We start from the raw sequence: 25,709 nt of genomic DNA on the forward strand, positions 1-25,709 counted from the left end.
TTGTTGATATTCCACTAATATTAAAAACCAAAAAAAAAAAAAAATAATAATATTTTGAAATTGTGGTGTTTCCATTAAATAAGACAAGCTACGAAAATCACAAGTGAATAAGTTTGTTCACACCATAGGTCATTAAAAAACATGCTGCGCAGCATCCTACCTGCCACTTCCTGTTGTCTTCTTCTTCGTCTTTTCCGCCAGTACTAACACTGGCACTGGAACATTGTTGATCATGTGACTCTCAAACAAAATTCCCATTGCAGTTTTGCAAAATACATTAATTTTGATACAGCCGAAAAGACCCGCCATCATGAGTAAACTTTAATTGAAAAAATGAGTCCCTCCCCCTTAAGTTATTGTGTTTCCATTAAGCAAATTTATTTGTGCAGCTCCAATTTGCGCAGTAGTATAGTCAGTTGAAACGCGCGTACTGATACGTGTAGCAATTGACATACTTTAATGTAAAGCAAATAAGCCTCTGGTGTGAAACAATTGTTTAAACTCGAGTTTTGTGCATTTCTAACAGCAAACAGAAGAAAACTTCTTAATGCAAATTAATGTATTCCAATGTCCTCTGCAGTGATTAATCATTCCTTTTGAAGCATCTAAATTTATGTGACCTGGATCGTCAAAGTGGGAAACAGTCTCACCGAACTGCACAGAGGCGGATCAATAATACATTCATGATTAAATTAACATTAAATCCCAGAGCTTTTTAATGCCTTAAGCCCTCTTGTAGACCCGAATAAGAAATACTACTTTCCAGTTGCTGGTGTGTAAAAAAAAATCCTCTTCTACGTCTGATTTTGAACACAGAGTAAACACTGCCATCTGCTGGAGGAGACGCTGCGTAACAGGAAAATCAAGAGCTCACTCCCACGTATCAAACCATTTTATTTGTATACAGAGCACCGGATGCTGCTTTCTCTCCAAACAAAGAAAAATAAAAAATAAATCAGATTTTAAATATGAACACCAAGGTGAGTGGTTTCACAATAAACACTTAATTTATGCTTATCAAAATGACATTTTTTTTGTTGCTTATTTGAAAATTAATTCAATATACAATGTCACTGGGGTACAGCAGGGGGCGTTATTGTTCATTTACAGGACTCTTAAAAAGACAACAGGTCAACAGGAAATCACACCAGGAGAACTAACTGCCAATCTGGGTCGCTGATGTGATTTTACCGAACTGTTTTGTAAAAGTCCGAACTGGACTCCAGTAAGTCACACTGTGCTGGTTTGTGTGTGTGTGTGTGTGTGTGTGTGTGTGTGTGTGTGTGTGTGTGTGTGTGTGTGTGTGTGTGTGTGTGTGTGTGTGTGTGTTGTTTTAGAGAGTGATTCCAAAAGCCAGGGGGCGCTCTTCGGAGACTATAAGGTGCGGGAGTGGAAGGGTCTGGAGTGGGGTTGTCTCGGGAGTTTACGATCGCTTTTTTCTGCTCTCCAGGTTATTGAAGTTGGCTGGCCTAATCTTCATTTCTGCAAATTCGATCGAGTGTTCGTGGCCCTTCCAGTGGAACCAGTTTATCCCCTGTGGAGAAAGAAAAAACCATAAATACAGCTGCTAACACGTCATTAAATACGCTCCGTGGAGAGACACAAATCTTTTTTTCCTCACTGTTTTGCATTAAATCAAAGTAAATTTGACTTTTTTGGGGAGGGGGTGGGGGTGGGCAAGGAGGATTACCTGAGCTAAAAAATCCAAAATAATGAGAAAGAGGAATTCTTACATCAGCAATACTTTTCTTTGTAGTCAAAAATTGACATACTAATATTACTCTGCTTTTAAATAATTTGAGAAAGCCTAAACTGATGATGTCATGAATTTGTGAGCTCCCGATAAACTTGACGTAATTTTGGCATTTCTTCTTGACATTTAAGAAAACAAACTCATAGTTTAAAAGGTACGTCTACCAAATACTGAGGAAATATACGTAATACTCTGTGCAAATGAAAACAGAAGAAAATGCAAACTTTTCTCACTCATAAATCTGACATTTAGCAACCCCGACCGACCTGGAACATTAGATGTTCATTTCATTTCATTTAAGTGAGAAAATGTGAAACGCACTGTTTAAAACAGTAATTTTCTAACATCGTAGTTCATTAACTTAAAGTTCCTAAGAGAAAAGAAACACTAAGATCATGAGAAAAATAGGTCCATTGACAGGACTGCATTAATCAGGGAATAAAGTTACAGAAGTACTGAAATAAGCATAAAAGCCGAGACAGCTTTTTCAAGCGAGCTCAGCTTTTCAAAAAGTAAAACAAAAAACATAATACACACCTTACTGTGACTGCTGTCACCGTATTTCCCCATGAGGTTTACACGATGGCAGTTTTTATACCAGAAGGCACCTTTGTAGGACAAGGCGCAGTTGGTCACAGCGATGTCGTTATCGTTGTCGTAGGTGGAGAAGGGCCGGCCCTGATGGTAGGACATGGAGTCGCCTGGTAGCACATCAAATAAAAGACGATAGTAACGAGTCCCACACATTCAACTCCAAAGGACTGACTTGCTTCAAATAGTTTTTATCAATAGAAGAGTTCAACATGGTTGGAAATAGTTGACTTTTCTTACAAAGGTGCCTTCGCATGACTCATAGGCCCCAATTCACCAACTCATGGTGTCTATTTTTACATGTATTTTGGGCTCAATATCGACTATGTGTAAGCATCTAATTCACAAGGTAAATAACACTAATATGTTGGTGCAAACGTGCCCACCACTTTTCTGCATCCGATGCTCTTTTTATTGTTAATATGACCTTCTGCTGCATAAAAAAAACTACAGTTAAAAAGTAGAAATGTTTCCTCACAACAACCCCAGACTGCGACAAATGAAGTACCCAGGCTCTTTTACAAACTCTAAGAACAATATGTCTCTCTCTAAAGGGGAAGAAGCATGTTTAGGATCTGTACATCTACCTATACTGCCATTGTGTTCCTCTTTTCCAGGACTGGGCCATGGGGGTAACAAGTCCAGGAGAAAAGTCCAGAAACCCTCTCCACTGAGGAGGTTCATGTAAGCAGTTTGTACCCAAAATTGAGCTCTTTTTTTAACCAGATCGGTGTCCAGACGATATGTCTTTTCCACCTCCCAGTCCACCCTACCTTCACTAGTAAACAAGACTCCAAGATACTTCAGGCAGAGACTGACCCCTGACCTGCAGGAAGCACCGTTTTCTTTTGGGGTTAAGACAAAAGCTGATGTTCACTCTGGCTGCCTTCCGCACCAAAATACTCGAGCGTTTGCTGAAGGTCATAGAATATTGACACCAATAGAACCACCAAATGAGAAAACCACACCACTGCTTCTTGACATGACGTGTCAAGAAGCAGTGGACTGATGCTCAAGACACCACTGTCAGAGAGTTAGTACTTTTAAAACTAGCCACACAATTTAGAGTAGTGGGGAATTTTAAAGGATGATTGGACATCTCTACAATCATCTGCCTGCCTCAGTTCCAAATGAAAGCACAAAAGATTTGAAGCTGAAAGATCCTTTCAGTGCTTTAGAAGACATTAAGCCATTTAAGTTTCCAGTGCTGTTGGTTAAAATAAGTTTTAGGAAGAGGTTTTGTTCTGACTTCAAATTATCAGAGTTATCCTGTAGCTTTTATGCATTACCAAAGTATTTTCCTTCCAGATTGAATTTTACCCCTAGCTTATTTAGTCAGAATCAAAGCAATTTGAAGTTCAGCAATGAAAAGCTTAAAAAGTGGCAACGGTAATCTTTGTAAGATCACCCTTCCCACTTTATTGACATTATTAAACAAAAAGCAGATAGGTAGTAGGTCATTTTGCCTTGTGTAGCTGATGGTACTGGTGGCTCAAAGTTCTACAATTCACAAATTGTTGTCAAAGGGCAAACCAATTTAAAACAAACAGCAGCAGCTTTAAACACTCCCTCAATCAAAGCATATTCTTAACATACAATGACCCAGTCAAAGTCCAGATCTGCATCCAATTGAGAATCTGTGGTAAAGTTTTTCCATTTATGATCTGCTGAGTGTCCACTCTATAAAAATGTATTGCATGCTTTTTCAGCTTTCTTTGCTATAGGAAAAAAAAAATGAAATGGAAACCATGTGCCATTTTCCCTTGAATTTCAAAACCACGCACTCCTGTTTGTGCATCTGATAAAATCCCAATAACAACATGTGGAAAAGCTCAAATGGAGGGTAAATTCCCACCACCCACTGTAAATGACGAGGATTTAAACTTCAAATTAACTTTGGACTGTTGCGTACCTGCTGTTCCACTATAAGCTCCTAAGTAGACTTTGTATCGTGTTCTCGGCTCGGCAAGCGTGAACTTGTCATACTGCGCGTAGGCCGACTCTCCGTTGTCTCGCAAGTCCACCCTCAGCTCGTAATGTCCCAGAGATGTGATTTTCTGGAGGTTGGAGAGACCTGTAGGCCAAGTTTAAAAAGAGCGTATGTCAGAAGGTGTGTGGGGGAGGGAGGAGAGTGACGGATGCCAGAAGGGGAATTCTCTTACCCAGCCAGAACTCATCACTCATGTTCCCGAAGCCAGCTGTGTAGCTCTTCCAGTTCCTGAAGAATTCCAGCTTTCCGTTCTGGCGCCTGAGGAAAACCTGAGGAGTACTGGCTTTCATGAGTGCCACAACAACAGCTAAGGTCTCTCCGGGTCTGTCTATGATACATCATCAGAAAAACAGGTGCGGCGTAGCGGCTAGCCTATTCTGTGTGATCTTGTGGTGTGAAAGTGCTTCCTCACCAACCATCCTCCGCCATCTGTGGTCATGTCACAGTAAACCTGAACGGGCTGGCTCTCCTCTCCTCCTATGTAGACGGTGTACAGACCAGAGGTGGTCTCCCCATTTGACAGAATCTGAGCGCAGTCCCGGGGGCGAGCGTACATCTGTCCAGCTGGAACGCCACATGTTTGAAAGACATCAGAGAAAGATAGAAGCACTTTATCTTCAAGAAATCCATCCCACAATATTCAGGGTCATGAGTAGGAAGGACTTTTGGAAAGAAAGAAAGTAAAGAAGGTTAAAAAAAAGAGAAGGTTTTTCCATCCGAGTAGTTTGGGGAAAAGGAAAAATAGGCAGAGGTAATCTGCTTTTGCTGGAATTAGCATTAGAAACCCATCTGGAATGTTGCGTAACCAGTAATCAGAGCCTTCGGTGCCGACAAAAATCACATTAAGAGGTGACTTTTAGTGATGGATGCAAATACCGAGAGGTTTTCTTACCTTTACTGGTGGAAAAGGTGGTGGTTATGTAGCGACTCCTCTGACCTCCGGAGATGGCCTGAAGGCGGACACTGTACTCTGTTGAGGCAGTGAGCTGAGACATGCTGTAAGACGACGCTGTCGGGCTTAGCATTACCTCCTGAGGTGACAAAAAAATAAAAAATCTAAATTAACTGACGGTTGTTGCTGCAGTTGTGGCCAAATGTTTTCAGATTTGGAGTTTTCCTGGCTGTAAAATCTGACAGGTTTCCACCTAGGCCAGTTTCACACCGGGAGAGTTTTGTGGGGAGGAAGGACCACCTTTGTTTGGCTTGGTTTCTTTTCACGCTATGCTTTTTAAAGTGACTCACACCCTTCAAACCTTTGTCATGAAGTTTCAACAGATGCTAGCTTGGGGAGCTATCAGAAAAAGCTGCCCAATGTAAGCAGGAGAGAAGGCAGCGAGCAGTTTAAACGTTTTCATATGGATGATAAAACATGTCTTGGTTCAGTTTCCCTTTTTATATTTCACCGTAATTTCACTAGGAAATCATCACTAAGAAAGGCTCTTATATGATGCATACAATAACAAAAAGTTCTAGAAGCATCTACAAGATGTACTTATTTCCAAGACTTTTAAAAACCCTTTAAAGATGTTCAGAGAGACCAGCTCGTTGATTTAGTTGATTTTAGGCAGGTAGGGATATTGAAAAGAGTTCTTCTTCAGTTCAATCCAGGCTTTGGCCTTCCTACACAATTCTGCTCGATTCTCCTCACCCTTCAACTGCTTCATCTGGGCTTTCTCGCATTGACTTGCATTTCTCCAGTAGAATTTCAACCGGGCCGATCATCGAACAGAAGGAAAATCAATTACGTTGATTTCCTACACCGTTTCAGAATTGGAGTCTGCCTATGGATGTAGTTTGCCAATGGCCATTCAGTCCATGTTGGCCGTTCTACCAAATATCGAGCAATTGAAGTCAGAGTAAGAGGAATGTTTAAGACATGTCACTGCTGGCAAAGATGTCTTTGCCCCACTCATTGGCAACCATCATGTTCGACTCAGCACTTCTCTCTTTGCAGTGGGTGATGGTTGTTTACAGCGCAGGTAATTTCCAGTAATTTTCATAGCGTAGCTTCCTTCTCGGTCCGGCTGGTGCATTACATAAGTCACAGCCAAATGTTAGCGATCGGGTAAAATTAGCAGTCATTTCTCAAAAGCCAAGGGTACCAATCCTTTGTATGATGAAAAATGTAAAACAAGGCGCAGGTGTTTACCAGGCTAAGTCCGGATCTTGAGAAGTTAGATGTTCTATAAGCGAAGAGAGTAGCAACTTATAGTCTTTTGACTGATGTAGCTTAGCTGGTAGAACTCCATCAATTACTTTGTAAATGTACCAGTGGCTTAGTTTGCTAGTGGACAGAGGAGACCAGTCCAAGCTCTCACATTAAAAACAGTGTTGTGTAAGAACTTTTGAGACTTACTACAAATCAAACAGCACTATTATAGACTGAATCTAACATATGCAGACACTGAGAGGAAGCGTGCATGTATACAATGTCACCATAATCTAGAACAGACATCACAGTTTTTCTTGGCTAAGTTAAGAAAAAAGAAACAGATGCAAGAAAAAGGCCTGTTCTAATTTAGGTTTCTTCACTAGTTGGTGAATTGCTTCCTCTCAAGAGATTAGACAAAGGTCATTCACAACCTTCAAAACCAGATTGAAGACTAGGTAACATATAGTATGATGTAAAGTGCTCTTCCCACAGCTTTTGCTTTGCGGATTATTCCCTATACTTTCAAATGTTTTTTGGGGTCCAGAGTTTTATTTTTTGGGTCACTCCAGAGGTCGGATGAGTTGTCCGACCTGCTCAAATGAAGCAGACTATCTGATAACAAAATCTCTCCAAAGGCCTCTGGTGTGAAGGCGCCCTTAGTTATGCCTCATTACACGTTCCTTTGTCTTGATGGAAAAAGCATTGCTCATCAACAGCTGCTTAATCATTGGGAAAAGTTGCTTTTGTAAGATTTGACACCATTCATCATTCATTCTTGGTTTGTGATTTTTGGGGAGATTGTGAAATCTCTTGGTCCACACTTGAATGGCCTCCAGAGGCTTCACTGTCAGCTTGGCACAGGACCTGTGAGTGTCTTGCCTTTTCTTCATCAGGACAGTCCTTTTTCCTAATGTCCCAAGTAATCCTTTGGAGTCCAATCCAGCAAAACGTCAGTCTGAGCTTGGTGTTTGTCTTGGAACTAATTTGCTCATTTGTTGCCCTTAATGATACCAGGCAATCATCCAGACGTGTCTTTCTTATGAAACCACTTAAAACATTCCTCCTGCCATTTCTGACCAAGCTCTGCACTGGGGTGAACTCAATCCCTTGGTCAAAACTTGGAATTTTCTGGACTATGTTGGATAGTCTCGTCACAGCAACTCTCTCTTCGAAGTCCTTGATGGTTTGATTACTAGTTGATTTGGGTGCAGTCTTACTTACAGACGTTTTCTCACATGTGGTACCTTTCTTACGCAAAGTAGTGATGATAGCACTTGTTTCCTTAGAGGTAGACTTTTTGGGTAAAGTACCCAAAAAATTCCTCTACTTCAACATATTTTTACTTGAGTAGAAGTGAAAGGTAGTCATCCAAGAAATTACTCAAGTAAAAAAGTTTTGGTAAAAAGGCTGATGAAGAACTGAGTAACTGATCAAAACATCAATCATTTAATATTCAAAAATCACATCATCAGATTTGTGAAAACAGAAAGTTATGTGTAAATGTTGGCATTTTTAAGAAGTCAAATGAAAATTATTCATATAAATAACGTAACTGCAAAATAACAAAATCGGACAAAAGAAACATTTTATAAATCAGTTTTTTCAATATAAAACTTGTGAAACTGTAACAAAAACTGCAGGTGTGTGTTTGTTCCTGGTGAATCTTACAGTGGGTTGGAGTCCAGAAATTTTACTCAACTAAGAGTAGCAATACTTTATTTTACTCAAGTAAAAGTATAAAGTACAGCGTAGTAAAAGTATTCATTACCCAACTAGATGTAACTAGTTACTACCAAACTCTGCACGGAGGTAAACATGACTGACGAAAAATAACACTCAATCATTCTGATCTTCGGACCTGTTCTTGTCAGATGAAACTATGTTTATTGAAATTATGCCTGCATATCATTTGGCTAAAACACCCAATGCAAATTTCTAGCGGGAAAACTGAAGCAGTAAAAGTAAGCGATTTAAAAGTGTACATACTCTGATTGCACCATCAGAAGAGAAGAAGGTTAGCACATAGCCAGAGACGGCAGCGGTAGGGGGTTGCCATGTCAGAGTGGCGCTGTCCGTTTGAACGTTAACAGCCATCAGGTCGCGAGGAGGATCCACGTCTAAAAAAAATTTTTTTTCAAATCACAGTAATGTTTAGAATAATCGTTCTGGAAAGCTGCCATGCACAAAAAGTCAGTAAATATTTCTTCCTCAGTGTTGCCTGACTTACCCGTGGAGAATTTAGTAACAGTGGACGCACTCCTCTGAGCTTCTTTCACACCATAAACCCCAACCGTGTAGAGAGTTCCTGGAACCAATGTGTTCATCTGGAACTCCACTATGTTCCCAGAAACATGCTCCACCACTGGGGACACTGGGGCGAAAACCAAATGGCACAGTCCAGTCAAAGAGATCGAAATGCTGTGTCAATCAGGAAGGTTTTCAGTGGACTTCTGAGTGAGAAAATCACCTGCGTCGGCGCTGCAGGTGATGACGTAGCCGTCGACAGTGGCTACAGATGGCTGCCACAGCAGCAGAGCCGACGTGTCCGTGACGTTGATGACAGTCAGACCTCGCGGACTGTCCAAAGCTGGAGGACACACACAAGAAAAACATGCTTTTTTTTATTTACTAATGTCTCGACAACAAGATCGGAAAATTCTAGGAACCGATGAAATCCAACCTGTGGTAACCGTGCCGGTGCTGGGCTCACTCTCCTCCAGACCCTTCAGGGAACTCAGCGTCACTTGGTACGTCTTTCCGGGAAACATATTGATCAGCACCATCTCAGACACGCCGCCGTCCGCCGTCACGATCAATGGGCTTCCTGGGAAAGACAGGGAACAAACAAACAAACAAACGACGGTGCCATGGTGACAGATCACACTGCTTTTTTTTTTATTTGCACTTCCAGCACTACTATGTGCTGCAGCTCACTTTAAAACGTCTGGAGCTGGAGATTACAAAGGTCAAGCTTTAGAAGAGCAACTCTTGGAAACTAAAACACGTCACATAGTGGATAGTAGGCATGTTGAATGAGATCCAATTTACTAATCCTAATCTGAAACTAACAATAGGTCAAGTTTTGCTTGTACCAGTCAAGCAAAACTTCAATGGTACAAAGTAATCATGTAAAAAAACCACCAAAAAAACCCATTAAAAGCATCTATCAGTGAGTCAAAAACAAAGATACAAAACTAAAGAACATAAACTACTTGGGAAAACCTGCAGCAAACCAAGTCTGTAAATGCTAAAAATGATCAAGTCATTGGTCAGCCACGTCTCAGGAGAGTACTGTTGGGTTCTGGTGCTGTTCTGCAAAAGAACCACTTATCTCTACAGCTAAGTAGTCTCAAGCTGAGTTGAATTGTCAAACTTATTGCATATAAAAAATACAAAAACAAAAAACGAACATCTAGAAAGTTTCAAGTTGTTTCTGCACACGACAAAATCTGCTGTATTCTGCTTCTGACTAATTCATGTGATTTTTGCTGTACATTAAACACAACTAACTACCACTGCGCAGTGAACTTCAACCATCAGAAAACTACAACCCTGACATCAGTTTTACCTCCTTCAAAGGGCACGTAGGTGATCCTGTAGTTATCCACCGGAAAACGTGGAATGGACCAGTGAACTACAGCCGTGGAGTCCGTCACCTCGGTGAAATGCAGTCCTCTCGGCGCACTCAGACCTAGCGGAGCGCAAAAGTGAAAGCACAGATGGTGAATTCCTGTGGAAAATGTCAGGAACCCATTAGACCGAATTCCATGCGACATGATTGGCCTGAACCAGAGGATCAAAGATGATTAGTGGAATTGTCATATCATCGCGCTAAAAAAAAGAAGCTTGGAAAGAAAGGAGAGTTAGTCTGAAAATGTGACACAGCAGCTTTTTTTTTTCCATATACCTGTCTGAGCAACCCCCGTTATAGGCTGGGATCGCTGGTCCAACGTGAGGCCGTAGAGCTCAAACTCATACTCAGTGCCACTCATGAGCCCAGTTATGACCTTTGTTCGCTCACTGCCGCGGACGTTGTACTCCTGCGGATGAGCTAATCTTTTACTGTCTCTTATTTTGATCACAAATCTGTCAAACTGGTCTTCGTTGGCCGTCCACGACAGGCGGAAGCCGTCGGCCGTGATGTCCGAAACGAAGAGCTGATCCACTTCCGGCTCTGCCTCTGGTTAGACAAGGAAACAGGAACGGGCAGCAATGGGTTTTTGGCAACAGTGATCATTGTGGAAGAGGTAAGATATCAGGGAAAGTAGAAGGTTTATGATCCAGCCTGCTCAAGTATCCGTTAGTGTAAATCAGTCCGAAGACGACCCAGGAAGCACATACAAGAAGAAGAAGAAGAAGAAGATGATGATGATGAGAGGATTTTCTTGTAGTTGTTTATTGACGTCAGAGTGTCGGTCGAGACGAGTCCCCCATGCAAACTGGATTCATTCAGCGCACATCAAAGACTATAAAACTATTTATTTAAAAGGCTTAAATCAACAGACAAATTCATGCTCAGAGAGTCTGTTGATTTATCAGTGTTTTCCTGGATTTTCTTTAGAAAAGTTTTTTTTTTTTTTTTTACCTGAGCTACAAAGCGGCAGCAGAGGTCAACAGCAAGGTAGCATCTGTGAATTTACAATGTGAAGGAAAACACATGGCAAAATATGAAACCAAGCTAATATGCTGGCTCATATTTTGAAGGAAAGTCGAAACCCAAAGGCGTTCCGTGTCTCTTCTTTATGCCGATGCAGCTGGATACCGAGAGAAGGCTTGAAATAAAGGACAAGAGGAGAAATAGTTCCACTATAAATGAGAGATGGGGTTAAAAAGAAGGTTGAAGAAGGTGAAGCTTCACCATAAAAAACATGGTGCATCCCTGACTGAAATCTTCAAACATGGGAAAGAGTTACAGGTGTTCACATTCCACACTGATGGATTGTAACCAGGTTGGATGTTGGGCTTCAACATTGAGCGAAACTAAGCAAGTAAAGCAAGCAATCGATTAAAAGTGACATACTTTTTTGAGCTTTGCATTATGTTACATATAATGTTATTCCCTCATCAGAAACATACCTGGAGTATTGCTTCAGACTAACCTTCAGCAATTAGCCAATTAGCTACTGTGTATCTGTTGAGCTCATTTTATGAGCTACTTATCAGTGAAATGCTGGTAAAAACATTGTTAAAGGGTTAATAGAGGAGCCATGTTGTGATGACTTCCTGTAGGTGGAGTTTCTTAAAGAGACAGAGACCCAGTTTCAAGGCATTAAATTATGAAGTCAAATTTCTTTAGTCATTTTTGACATATAGCATTTTTATAACAACTGAAGGTAACATAATGGCTTGATTGTGCTGCGAAATGGCACCATGTGGCTGGAAAACTACTGTACTGCCCCTTTAAATTTGGAAAGTTAGTTTAAACTTGGTTGATGCAAGTGCTTCCAGTAGTCTGCTAGTTACTTCATGTAGTGAAGATGGTTTCATGAAGGACATCATCGGTCTGGCACCGACATTTATTCCCATCCATCCCTAAACATTTTCACTGGGATTTAAATCCCAGGATATGCGGGATGTTATTCTCCTAGGCAGGGGAAGTTCTTCACCAGACGGGTGTTGTGGACTCCATCGTTGTCCCATTGAGAAATCCAGCCATGTTCAAAGACAGAAAGGCCTTCTGCCTTTTCGAAGGGGGTTTCAACATTGTGAATGCATGACATGAAATGACATGAAAGCCATTTGATGACCTGATGAAATGCCCGTTCACAAGCATTTAAATACAGTTTCAATAACTTGAGTCCTATTTTTGTTTTTAATCTATTACTGTTTTTTATTTGTCTTTAGCTCCTTTTTCTTCTTACTGCCTTTAAAGCTGTACCTACTACCTGGCTATAATCCACCAGCACCAAATGTGAACACTTGGAATTTATTCTTCGGTCCGAAGATTTTAATCATGATCAAGATGAATACATCATGTTGCGATAGTGAAACTTCCTAATTGGATCTTGAGAGATAAGTTTATATGGCAGCTGAGACAAAACAAAAAAACCCAGAAGCGTTAAGTAAGACGAAGGGCCTCTCAGCGCACTGTAAGCAATACCTGTCACAGCCACCGTAGTCAGGGGCCGAGAGAGAAGCCCCGACTCAGACACGCCGGTTAGCTTGACCTCATAGCCAATGCCGGTGATGAGGCCCCAGATGTCCAGGTGACTCTGGTCTCCTGGCACGGTGAACTCCTGAGGCTCCAGCAGCCAGCCTGAGTCTGTCACCACTATGTGAAAGTGGCTAAAACCGCCACCAGAGGGGGATAACTCCTCCTGCTGCGGCGGTGGCTGCTGCCTCACTTCCCAGGATGCTCTGAAACCGTAGGGGGTTACGTTGGATATGGTCAAGTTTTCCACTTTAGGTAAAGGAGCTGGGAAGGAAGTGGAATGTGGGGGGAAGGGGATTGGTTGGAGGGGATATGACATTTCATTTAGGGAGTACGATGTATGCAGTGGTTGCAAAAGCAAATACATCGTCAGTTCTTTCAAGTGTGTGCCATAGTATCTTAAAAAAAGGTTAAATATGCATTAAAAGTGCAATATTTTCAGTTTCTATCAGTCAACAACACCCTAAAATAAAATGTGACATGCATCATATTGTTTAATTTGAAAGGAATACAAAAAACTGTTTATCTACATAGACATAAAATTAGAAGAAGCTGAGTATAAAAGTGGGCAAAATAAACTCAACAACGTAGATTGTGCACAAAAATGGTTTTGCCATAACCACATTATTTTATAGCATATGACATTTACCGCCTCTCTACTGCTGCCCTATCACTGTAAACCTGAAGCCATTCAGCATACTACTGATTAAAAACAAATGCATCAGTGGGTCTTCAGTTTCTTGCTAATCAAATGAATTCGACTTTCATGCATTTGTTTGGTGTGGAAAGCTTACTATTGTGGCTTAATATTATCACCTTCCTAAAATAATGGAATAATCACCTCTTTTTAGCCAAAAAATGACATAGGCTATTACTTTAGGAAGGTGACAATATGCCTATTTTCTTTTAGAGAAGAGTCAAGTTGATGAAACGAGGTACTTTACGTCAAGTTACCTTGTGATTGTCCAGTTGCAACTATGCGCCATAATGACTACGGTGTTCATCGTGCCATTTTAGCTTTGAAAATACAAAATCTACAGCAGAAACTTTGAACATCTTGGTATCTATGCTTGATTTTTAGTCTGAAGTAAAAAGACAAAACATAAGCAATCACGGCAGAACCCTGCCTATACAAGTTAATTGTGGAAATCCTTGCCTATACTTGTTTTTGTTTGTAGAGTATACCTAAAATATTTGAAAGAAAATGCAGCTTGAGAGGCTGATAAGCCTAGGAGCAATCCTACGTGACATGCTATTGACCGGTATCTCCAAAGCACCCAATCTAGAAGAACCATTTAACTTTCTTGGATCTGATTGGCGGTACCCCAAAAGACTGGAAATATTAGCTTCTTTGGTAGCGCTAAGATGTTTACCACTGTGTGTGTTAATGTATAGAGAGGGGTCTCAAGTGTTCATGGTTTTTAGTTCAACCATACAACAATGCTGTGCCAGCCTTCATGATGGCGGCAAGTGACACCTAAAGACAGCATCTACGTATAAGAAGAAATATACTACTGCTGGTGATGCATGCCCATTTGGCTCTGAGTGCATTTTTGGTTTCAACCAAACTTTAGAAAAGTTCTTAAAGTAATGGATATCAGTAAAATACGTAGTACCTGTGACAGCATGGACGAACATAGACGGAGTGCGACGGCCATGAGAAATACCATACACTTCGATATCATAGCCCGTGTCATCCATCAGGTTAGGGATTGTAATGTTACGGGCTTCACTGGGCAGCCTGAACTCCAACGTGTCACACTTCTGCTCCGAGTCACTAACCTGGACAACAAAGCCATCAAAGTGGCCAGACAATGTGTTCCAGTACAAGCTGAGGTAATGGGGGTTAGCAGACGAAGCAACTATCGGCCCCAACTGCGGGACGTCCTCTGAACAAAAGAAGAATGTGTTTTGAGTTACTTTGTCCGGAGCACATATACCGTCCAATACAGTGCAGTGTTACTGGGATACCTGTAGTAGCTACAGCCAGGAGAGGCTGTGTGTTCTGCCTGCCGCCTTTACTGGCGTAAAGCTTTATATCGTAGCTCGTGTTCGCTTTGAGCCCCGCCATTACCGTGGCGCGAACATCTCCGGGCAGAGTGCGCCCCATCGCCTGCGACGGCAAAGCAGACTCTCTGACTTCGACTACAAACGTATCAAAGGCCTTCTCTCTCGTTCGCCATGACAGAGAGAATCTGTCTGAGGTAACGTTGGAAACAACTAGATTGGACAAATCAGGCTCCTCAGCTATAGGGGAGAAAAAAAAAATGTAGTACACATTCAATGACGTTAGAAGCTTGTGCTGGTCTCTTTCTTAAAATTTCATGCCTAAAGACCTACTGAACTACTTCAGATTTCTACTTAACATAGTAAGATACAATAGAAGCAACTTTTGGAAAATACAGTCAGTTTCCCATGATCGTCAATATACCCAAGAAAAAACTAAGCACACACCATAATTGAATCACTTGCAGGAACACCTTCACAAGCAAGAGCTAGTTTTGGAGTTGCTTGACATGCCTTACGTCTCTTTGAAACATAGATTAGTTTGTTCAGTATTTGATGGGACTTTCACTTCTAGGTAGTCTAGAAAATATTTTGAACTTTTAAATTATCTTCAGGTGTAAACCTTCTTTGTCACTGTCAGACGAACTACAGTTTGGGTAGGAATGGCCTTATAACCCTTCCCAGATGGGCAGAAAGTATTTTTAATCTCTCACTAAAATTATTCAGTTTTAATGACAGATCGAAGGTGGTAAAATTGATTAATCAAGTATGAAGTTATTGTTTAAAGGTGTTCCTAGTTTTCGCACGACAGTCAGGGAAACGTGATTTTTCCAAAAGTTGTCTACCACTTTGACACTAAAACAAAAGAAAAACCTAACTTCCTAACTTTCTGTGACATTTTAAAGTACTTGAAGTCCAAATACCTGTTGATGCAACAATACTGACAGGTCGTGTTCGAGATCCCTTGTACGTCCCATAGAGGTAGGCTATGTAATCAGTGCTGGGCCTGAGCCCTGTGACATCATGGGCCGATACATTTTGAGAAATGTTGTACTCCTTCAGCTCCATGAGCCAGTCTGAGTCAATTATCTCCAGAACAAAACCATCAAACTGCCTGTCAGTGCTGTTCCAATGGATCGTAAAGCTTTCGGACGTTAAGTTTGAGACATACAGTTTGCCAACCACTGGTCTAATAACTGAAGAAAGAAACCACAGTTAGAAATGTGTCAGTCATTCTGTAAAACGAATATATCAGAAACATATCAAGTGTTATTAGCAAATGCTTCCATTGACTTATTGTTAAAAGAATTAAAAAAAGAAAAAAAAAAAGGTGTACAGAATGCTCACCATTAACCAAAAGCAATACCTGACAGTGGGAGCAGCTAAGTAAAAGTTACATGCATGTATCTGCATAGATACTAACTGAACATTCTGCACCAGTAGTTAAATTGCAGCTTGGATTGAACACAAAGTAGACCTACTAGCTCTTTCGAAAAGGATTAATACTTACAAGCATCAATTAATTTCAGGACAAGTATTTCAGAAAGCCTGTGCTCACATGGCTGAAATCTACTGTTGTAAAAGTCTAACCAAAGTATTTGTTTTTAATGCTGTCAATGTGGTTAATGAAGGGTTCATGCCTGCGGAGCACTACTCGATCATGCAGCACTTCACTTTTGTTATGGACATATTGTCACAACATGCGGAACAAATGTTTCACCTACTAGTAATGTTTATATTTTACATGCAGGTAGACAACTTAGTGCAAACATGCACTTGGTGTTAAACAAGGCGGCAGAATATGGTTAGCCTCTTTAGCTTTTTTATTTTTTATTTTTACCTTGACAACAGAAAGAAGATTTAATGATTTGCCACCTAGTGGTTCAAAAGGAAATGAGGATATTTATTTTTGATGTTCAAAAACAAACAAAAAAAAACTACCTCACTTTCATTCCCACAGACTCACAGAGTTCAGCTGAGATGAATACTCACACATGCCATGAGCTCCGGAGCACATGGGCAAATGATTGCTCAAGGTTAATCAATGACACACTGAATGAAGGTTGACGGATGGATTGAAATGGTAACGGAGTCGGGTGGGTGAGGTTGAAGGGGTAAAATGAGTGGGAGGGGGGTCGGGGAGAGTGAGTTACTGGTTTTTGCTTTTGCAATCACTGTAGCACATCAGCGACAGACCTGACCACGATGCAAGTATGATGGTAGGGGGGAAGAAGGGGAGGCTTCATGCACTTTGGAAATCAGGATGGGAGTAAGGACAAAATGTTTGCTCCGCTCGACGATGCGGTTCCATTGCCCAGTAGCCTCCTCCTTCCCTTTTCTCAACGAAACAGAAACAGTGACTTGAGGAGTAAAACAGGTAATGCTGGTTAGGATGCAGCAGTTCAATGCACTGAGGCCACGGCGTCAGAACGTTATACCAAAAACACAAACCAGGTTATTGCGATCGACTCGGTTCATGCAGCCAAGAGTTCACGTCCCATTGTGCGTTGGACATACGAGTTATGCGTTTCGGTGCTTTTTAAACAATAAAAAAAAATCTTGACTGAAGTAGAAAGGATGTAATGGAAAGTTTTAACTGCAACGCGGCAAGTTGCGGGTACCTGTTGTGGCTTCACGGTACAGGGGCTCGAGGTAGGAGCCCTGATGCATCCCGTACAAGCCAACCATGTAGTTGGTATTGGGATTCAATCCGGAGAGGACCAGGCTCGACGCGTCTCCGGACAGAGTGAGGTTCTGTCTCTCTACGAGATCCTCCATGTTTATTACCTCGATGACAAAGCTGTCAAAGTCTCCCCCTGTGGGGCTCCAGGATGCTGTGAAGCTGTCCCATGTAATGTCAGACAGGACGAGGTTCCCTAGTGCTGGCTCCAGCCCCGCTGGTAGATAGACAAATCAAACTGGGGTCAGGTGGGTTGTAGGAAAGATCATTCTTTTTTCAAGTTCCACTATACGACAGGTACAGTCATGTGAAAAAATTAGGACCACCCTTTGAATATTTGTATTTTTTTCAAAAGAACATACATTATCTTGGGAAAAAGAAAGTTATTTACTTAAAAGGTAAGCAATGAAACTTAGTCTTGTTTTACATTTAACAAAAGATACTAATAAGATTGATTAGTCTAACCAAAGTCAGGACATTCTAACTGTTTGCTTGTTAACCTTAAACAACTTTAGTGAGTCGGTTCTTGTAGCCATCTACCAGTCTGAACAGCCTATTTCAAGCAACCCAATAAGTTCTAGGAACTAAAAAACAGGGCTTTGACTCAGCCCAAGAATTTCTGTTTCGTGGTGGGTTTCCCCAGGTTGGCTTTGGGTCGTTGTTGTGTTACAGGATCCAATTCAACTTTATTTTATTTACAGACGTTAACCTTCAAAGAATGTGGATGCTTTGCAGATTGAAGATCAAGCCCGTCTGCAGCAACCATGACATTTCCACCTCCGTGCTTCGCAGTAGACATGAAGTTGTAGGTTTATGCCAAACATGGCTTGTGTTTTGGTGTCCAAACAATGCGACGTTAGACTCATCTACGAAAAGAACATTACGGAAAGTAGGTCCTGTGAGGACAGTTTAAAGTTTTTGTAAACTTTTAGCATCTTTCAGTCTACTCTTCGTGTGAAATTAGCTTAGACCTGAGCTGTTGTTTTGAAAATCAGGACAGTGGAATAGGTGAGTTCAGATTGTTTTGAAACCTCTTTCAGCTTCTACTCTTCTTTCTGAAGGCCTCAGACATGTCTTTGGATCCCACCGCCGTGTTCACTTGGTCTTCAAAAGTCAAGAGTTATTCCTCTACAGTGATGTCATTTTATAAATAAGTATAATATATAACGGTTTAATTGCTTTGATGGAATCTGTAATTTTTTCCCCAGTACCACAAGAGTAAACTTGATTTCAGATACTCTTGTGTCAAAAGACGGTGTCCTAATGTTTTCACATGACTGTAAATATACAAACTAGACATTGATCTTTGAGGTTTTGTTTGACGTTTTTTAGCTTGTCACCTCAATCAAAAGCAAAAGTTTCAAGCCAATTTTGGGGACCATTTGTTCAAAACTCAAAAGGCATTTATCATTTTACCTGTTCTAGTTCTAAAAGTGAAAGCAAGTTGCCATAAATGTTAGAAAAGGCAACACCTTCACAATTCTTTCCACCAAACTCACTTTGAGTGCTAAGCCAGATCCTAAACAGCAGCAGACAAGGGGAGCATGAAGAACTCATTTGTGTGGGCTTAAGGAGACCAATATGTTTCTTGTTTAAAACATCCAATTTACTTTTATTTGTAGGTTTAGCTCGAGACAAAAAGAATAAATAAAAAATACTGAACGCTAATGTTATTAAAAAAAAAAAATAAAAATCAGACTAACACAACGCCCCTACTGTTTGTTTTAATGTATGAAGTGTGTACTAAATGTCAGTCAATCCATCACATATACATGGATTCACAATAGTTGATTTTAACTGAATAAAAAAAAAAAAGGTATTTATTAAGATTTTTATATAATAAAAAGCATTTAGAAACACCCACCGCTGCTTTAAATAGCCTCTAAACCCAAGACTGGTAACATTAATAATGAGACTAAATACATGATAAGTGTTCTTTAAATGTGATCTACATAAATTCAAAATACATCAGCAGGAGGAGGAAAAACTTGAAGAAAGAAAGTTTGGTAATAACAGAATAATGACGTGGTTCGGTCTGTGGAAAACCAAATTGTTTAATTCATTTGTTCATTCTAGGTTACTGGAACTGGATCTGATTTTGCACCACAACTGTTTTTAGTGGGGAAAAAACAAATTTTTTCAGTAATATGTTTTTTTGTTGTGGATTTTACCCACTGATTTTGGACTGAGTGGAGGGATTAAAATCCTTGGACTCGTGCTTTCTTTTTGACCGCTCCGATTTGCCCTCATTTACTTGAATCCTTCTTTGCCATTCAAATTACATGCTAGCTTTGCCACAAGCAGAACTTACTAAACATCATCAGAACTGCGTCTCCGACCTTCTGAATCTGAACTTTTGTAATGAAGACGAGGCAAGGAAATTTAAGTCAGGACTGCAGCAGAGTATAACTTTCTGGGCGCCTGATGTTTTTCAGAAAATATATTTTGACAGAGGGCTAATTTAGCTCAAGCTAATGCTGTAGAAATTCTATTCAGGACAACAGAACCAACAAAAGAATGCTCTATATCTAGTAAAATGCCTGAACTGCAGCAAATTCAGATTGAACAGGATATATAACCAGTAGGCTGGTTCTGTGATTTATTCATGTCAGCCGTAGTGTGGAGATTCTCCAAAGAGCTCAATAAAATGTCGCAAAAATGGGGATATAAACTAAGATTTTCTTGGGTTTGGTATAATGAAAACAACATTGGTGCATCTGATCAACTTCATTCGGGTTGAATTTTTTTAAGAGCCCATAACATTTGTAACCTTATAGACGGAAAGATATTAGCCTGAAGCATTTACCTCAAAAATAATTTTTGTTACATTTTATCAAACGTGTAACTTCACTGAATCCTAGTTTTATTTTATTTTATTTAGAAAGTAATGTTTAAGTAATCTGAAAATAAATTGATAGAACAATGAATCGCTGTAGATAATGATCAAATTAATTTTGAGTAACTATTTTCCGTCCTCCATGGTTTCCAACTACTCAGATCAATCACCTCTCCATATGTAGGGAAGACGTCGCCTAAAATTTAAGCTTCATAACCACAAAAAATGTATTTGTGAAATTTGAAAATGTGTTTTATGGACGTTATGATTTAAATTATAGTTGCTTTTATGCAGTTTTTCCCCCCCAGTGTATTTCAGGGCAATTTCAGCATTTATTTTGCAAAAGGTTTTGGCCTTGATCCAAAACCTTCCAATTGTTTGGTCCCATTGCTGGTCAGTACTTATTCAATTGTAAGGCAAAGAGAACCTGTAAAACAGAAATATGAACCATCTGCGGCAGGAAAGCAGCCGTTCACCCAGTATGAGCCTCTCACACGACAGACAACAAACAATGAGATGAGGATGATGGGGTTGGGATGATGCCGGTGGCAAGAGATATTTTGCTCGGTGTACCTGTTGCAGTAAAAACTCTGAGCGGTACAGATCGCCTCCCTTCCATCAGCCCTTGCAGTGTTATTTCATACATCGTCGAGGGCAACAGCCCCTCTATTTCGGCCTTCCTAAAACTCCCGGGCAATTCGTTCGCTTGAGGCTGCGCCGCTGCAGCCGACACGGCAACCATCTCCACCAAAAAGCCGTCGAACGCGTCGTCGGGCGCCGACCACGCCAGGCTCACGCTTGTGGCGGTAACGTTGACCGCGAGGCCGCTTATCAGCTCCATGCCCGAGCTTTCGATCTCGGCCCCAGAAACCATCGCATCGTTTTCTGAAGGCGATTCACTGTGAACCTTGTCGACACGTTTGAGGCTCTCTTCCTCTTCGGCGGGCTCTGGGGCCGTCGAGGCTTCTTTGATGCTCAGCGCGAGAACGTCTGGGGGTGCTACAGTGGATAAAAGCTGGTTAAATTTGTGAGTTTCCTGCTAGGTTTGTTGATAACTGCAAAAAAAAAAAAACCTTGGAGAAAAAAAACAAAACAAGAAGAGCTTAAATAAACAATTCTGCACAGACTTTTCTCCAAGCTTGATCTAAGCCGTTAATGACACTTGACTGGGCGCCATTAACTTCTTGAAGGAGCTGAGTAGCCCACGGCAGTGGAAGTACGCAGCTCTCTTCAACTAGCGAAGCCATGCACAGCCGTTCGGCTTCCTGCCGCTCCAAACTAAAACTGAAGTGGCAGTTGGACGGATGGACTTGCGAGTTACATTTGCCGTCTTTTCTTCTGACTGCAAGACAATTATTAGATTGTGGGAATGGAAGAAGTGAATCAAGTAGCAGGAAGAATAGTAAAGTGGAAAAGTATTCACACACCCCTGAACCTTTTCACATTTTTTACATTCCAGTCTCAAACCTCAGTGTATGTCGGTGGGATCTAATGTAGATCAATCAACATACAGTTGTAAAAAAAAGGGCCAGCGTTGTGTAATGGCACATAGTGCCGTTTTATATCTCAGTCAAGTAGCTATGTTAACTTCAGTTGTTTCAAATATGCTACATATAAACATATAAATATACTGTTTATTTAAATGTGTATATATCCCATGATGTAAGAGACATTTGACTTCGTAATTTAACGCTTTGAAATCGGGCCTCTGTCTCTTTAAGAAACTCCTGCTCTTTCTGAAATTCCGCCTTCAGGAAGTCATCACAACATGGCGGAGGCTGGGAAGCATGGAAACCGCTGCTCCGACAGTCATTATAACGTGATGTCAAGCCCAAAAAAGTTTCTTTTACATAATACTGCCCCTTTAAGCTTAATGGCAATTATTTTTAAACCAGTTTTTGGGGACCCCAAAGATTTATTTCTTTTTCCTTTTACAAATACAAATTTTGCAAGTAAACCCCTAGAAAAATCATCAAGTGAGGTGTCTTAATATTATTGGATTTTTATTAATATAAGCAATATTAGTGACTAAAAGTAATTACATCAATTAATTTGATATAATAATTATGAATCTATAGTACCTCCTTTAACATGTGGCCATCTGCCAGACTTTTTAAACCAACAATGCAGTTATTTATGCCCACCAACATGTTGGTCTACCTGCCAGTGCACTGTAATTTATTTGTAAGTGTAAAATACACTTCTGGTGAAAAGGGCTCCAGCCCCAGGGGCCCACGTCCTTCTACATCCGGCCCTGGTCACAAGTCAATGCTGTAGTGGCATTAAAGCAATGGAAAAGCTGCTTCTATAGTCTCTACACGTTTAGTGACAATTCCTCCCCACTCTTGTGCCAAATTGCTCCATTTCAGTCTGACTGGATGGAGAAAGTCTGTGAACGTCAATGTTCCAGTCATGCTGCTGATGTCCAGTTTTATTTAGGTAATGGTTTAGCCTCTACTATTCTAAATAAACATTATTTTTGGACTAACCAAAATTTGTTCTTCTACATGATTAGCACATCTTATGGCTTTTCACTGTCAGCCAGATTTGTGGAGTCCTTAACAACAAAAAAAAGAAATTTAAAAAAGATCAGGAGGTGTGAATACTTTCGCAACGTACAGTAGAGGCACGAAGCGCCCTGGAAGTAAAACAGTTGTAATTTAGAAGAGTGAGAAAAAAAACCCTCAGAAAGCAACATCCTGGTTTGGTACGGAAGCCCTGGCAGATAAAAAACAGGATGAGTTCTTTGACCTTTTTGGAAAGACAAGTCAGAGTGGAAGTGGTGTGTTCTGTTCGTATAAAGCCATGCGAGAGTTATGGAGGCCGCACGGCTGGTCTGCGACACACAGGGTCTGCTTTGAGAAACTGTGAAAAATTGTTCACTGAAACAAACCCTTGTACCTGTAACCGCAACAGCTTCAGGTAGTGCAGGTCCCTGGCTACTCTTTATTCCAAACAACTCAGTTTGATATTCTGCTGTCGGCTCTGGGCCGCCGACTCCGGCCCCACGGGAATCTCCAGGGAGCTGGACCTCGCTCCCGTCCCGCGATATCTGAGCGTCCTTATACCATACGGGGACGCTGTCGGAGGCGCCGGGAGTTTTTAGCTCCCAAGAGAGGTCAAGTCCGTCGGACGCAGCGCTCGAGGCGGTCAGCGTTCCACGCTCATCCTCGGCCTCCGTCTCGGAAATCTGTGACTCTGGCGGGTCTAAAATAACAGAGCTAGTGACATTGCCCTCCGAGCCTGTAGGGGTCCTCTGTTCACGGTCGTCTGAGGCAGCTAAATAAAAAGTGAAAGTGGCTACAAGGACAAAACAAAAAGGCACAAATCCAGACAGAATGACATCTCATCTCCAGTGCTTCCAGAGGATTTACTCAAATGTTCATCAATCTGACAGTATAAATGTCTGCTTAGCTTAGACGTGGCAGCTACATTTTTATGGTTTCAGACTTAAACAGTTTTCTCAATATTGCATAAAATGATATGTTACCCCTTAAACTTTTTTTCATAAACAAAACACAGTTTTTTTTTTAAAAATCTCACAATAATGAACTGAGGTGAAAAAGAGTGTCAGGTACGTTTTGCAAGGCACCACAAGGTCTAATTTGTACGATGGCGTTTCAGGACAGGCTCAGAATTTAATTTTGTTTTACAAGAATAAAGTCACAATAGTATGAGAAAAAATTTGTAGGAGAAAAGTCGTGTTGCGAGAATAAAGTCGAAGAAGCAACACTAGACAAAAGTCATTCTATTAAGAGAAGAAAGTTGCAACAATACGAGAATAAAATCATAATATTAGGAAAATCAAGAAGTCATTTTATGAAAATTCCTCCACAAAAAATGATTAAGAATTTAAATGAAGAATGTTAAACACCTCGTGAAGACATACTTGTTTTAAAAATAAGAAAATGTTTCATCTCTTAATACATCAGCATCAGATTAATATCAGTAGCAGGACTTTGAAATGATTGCACAAATGAAAGCTGGACACAGCAGATCTCGAAAACTCAAAGCCTTTTACTAATAAAAACTTTCTTTTTTTTTCATAATTTTGCAACATTCTCCTGGTAATATTGCATCTTTATTGATATCATGACTTTTATTCTCGTAATCAAAACAAATTCTCTTAGTCTGGCCTTAGTGCTCCTTAATAAAATTACAATCTTCACCAGTTTTATATGGCTTTCCGTTGATACGTGTTTTAAAAAGACTAAATATCTTAAGCAGGTTATTACGGCTCACTTTTTGCTACGCTTTCCCACAATTTTCAACAGGCCCCATATAAATCTAAACGAACTTGTTTGAAAAGCAAAATGAAGCATTGAAAAGATGAGCATTTAGAAAACATCCACCTGTAAAACTCATTTTGGAGCTCTGGGGCGACCCACCTGTGGACGCCGTCAGGGAGACGGGTTTGCTCCTCCTGTGTCCCCGCTCTGCCGCCAGCGTCAGCGTGTAGCTCATACCGGGAATCAGGTTGGGCAGCATGTAGGTGCTTTCAGAGGCTGGGATCTCCACCTGCTCCGCCTGGCCGTCTCTGGACATGTACGCCAGCCTGTAGCCGCCGACCTTGGCCTGGGGTTTCTGCCAGGCGACGGCGAGCGACGTCTCCGTGGAGCGGACCTCTCTGAAGTCTCTGGGGGGGTCCAGGTCTGACAGAGGGCACGCACAGCGGCTCGCGTAAGAAACGCAACTAGTCATCCCTTGACGTTTCCCGATGTTCTCGAGGCGTAATCTGAGTTATCGGTGCTAGCGAAAGTTTTATCTGCGCTTGTATCGACAGAACGTTCTGTGGATTTATGGATGATGTGTGTTTGCACAGCTGTGTGGCGTCTTCTCTCACCAGTTGCTGCGTTTGTAGTGGCAGGGAGGCTTTCTCTTTCATTCTTCACAGCTGTCACTCCCACTCCGTACTCCGTCCCCGGCTTCAGGCCTGGAATGGAAACAACATGGAGGGTAAATGACTATATGGCGAGAGAAAAGGAGCTCTGGAGCATCACACTCATGCACACATTGCAAAAACTCAGGGTTTTTTTTTGTGTGTCTAATTTCTAGTGTAGATTATTTCACTTGTAAAATAGGAAAGATGTCATGTGATAGCTCAAAAAATCTGCCAGTGGAACTAGTACATTATTTTACCAATATTATGAAATAACTGACTTAAAACAAGCTCTTATATCTTGATCAAAAGTACAGCAGTATATTTGGGCGATTGAATTTTCACCAGAAAAACTCTGAAATTTGAGATTAATCTCAAAATTGATTAATGAATTTTCTGAGTTTTAAAGGTCAATAATTTGCTAGAAAAACTCAAGATGTTTTAGACTAATCTCAGACGTTGTCAAGAAAAATCCCCTCAAATTCGGAGTTTGAAAAGTCAAAAATATTTGCTACTTTTTGAAACTTAGAAAATTCCAAGAGTGAAACATTTGCTACATTAGACACAGAAACTTCTCAAAGATTTCTGAGATTAATTTTAAATGTTTATTTCAAGCCAATTCTCAACTTGTCAAACTGTGAAAATTCCTTTTTTCCTTCTAGAAAATTTC

General features: G+C 40.8%; 1 protein-coding gene across 6 annotated transcripts in view; it reads right to left on the reverse strand.

Annotated features, from left to right (window-relative positions):
- Positions 1-874: 874 nt before the first annotated feature.
- Positions 875-25,709, reverse strand: part of LOC102225454 (tenascin-like) — a 62,768-nt gene continuing 37,933 nt past the window's right edge. For 2 of the 6 annotated variants that reach the window (XM_023338068.1, XM_014470029.2), the window contains 21 exons: positions 25,004-25,093; positions 24,549-24,812; positions 23,062-23,460; positions 20,734-21,159; positions 17,266-17,541; positions 15,568-15,840; positions 14,609-14,884; positions 14,254-14,526; positions 12,587-12,901; positions 10,394-10,666; positions 10,055-10,177; positions 9,167-9,310; positions 8,954-9,073; positions 8,714-8,857; positions 8,473-8,603; positions 5,227-5,365; positions 4,747-4,898; positions 4,507-4,603; positions 4,257-4,418; positions 2,291-2,454; positions 875-1,534 (listed from right to left, as the gene is read on the reverse strand). In XM_023338068.1, the coding sequence (XP_023193836.1) occupies positions 1,424-1,534; positions 2,291-2,454; positions 4,257-4,418; positions 4,507-4,603; positions 4,747-4,898; positions 5,227-5,365; positions 8,473-8,603; positions 8,714-8,857; positions 8,954-9,073; positions 9,167-9,310; positions 10,055-10,177; positions 10,394-10,666; positions 12,587-12,901; positions 14,254-14,526; positions 14,609-14,884; positions 15,568-15,840; positions 17,266-17,541; positions 20,734-21,159; positions 23,062-23,460; positions 24,549-24,812; positions 25,004-25,093 (4,352 nt within the window). In that variant the 3' untranslated portion in view covers positions 875-1,423. The remainder of the gene's footprint in view (positions 1,535-2,290; positions 2,455-4,256; positions 4,419-4,506; positions 4,604-4,746; positions 4,899-5,226; positions 5,366-8,472; positions 8,604-8,713; positions 8,858-8,953; positions 9,074-9,166; positions 9,311-10,054; positions 10,178-10,393; positions 10,667-12,586; positions 12,902-14,253; positions 14,527-14,608; positions 14,885-15,567; positions 15,841-17,265; positions 17,542-20,733; positions 21,160-23,061; positions 23,461-24,548; positions 24,813-25,003; positions 25,094-25,709) is intronic. The other 4 variants (XM_023338069.1, XM_023338070.1, XM_023338071.1 and 1 more) reach the window with 4 other exon arrangements.

This window comes from Xiphophorus maculatus, chromosome 8 (genome assembly GCF_002775205.1).
Source record: "Xiphophorus maculatus strain JP 163 A chromosome 8, X_maculatus-5.0-male, whole genome shotgun sequence".
NCBI lineage: Eukaryota > Metazoa > Chordata > Actinopteri > Cyprinodontiformes > Poeciliidae > Xiphophorus > Xiphophorus maculatus.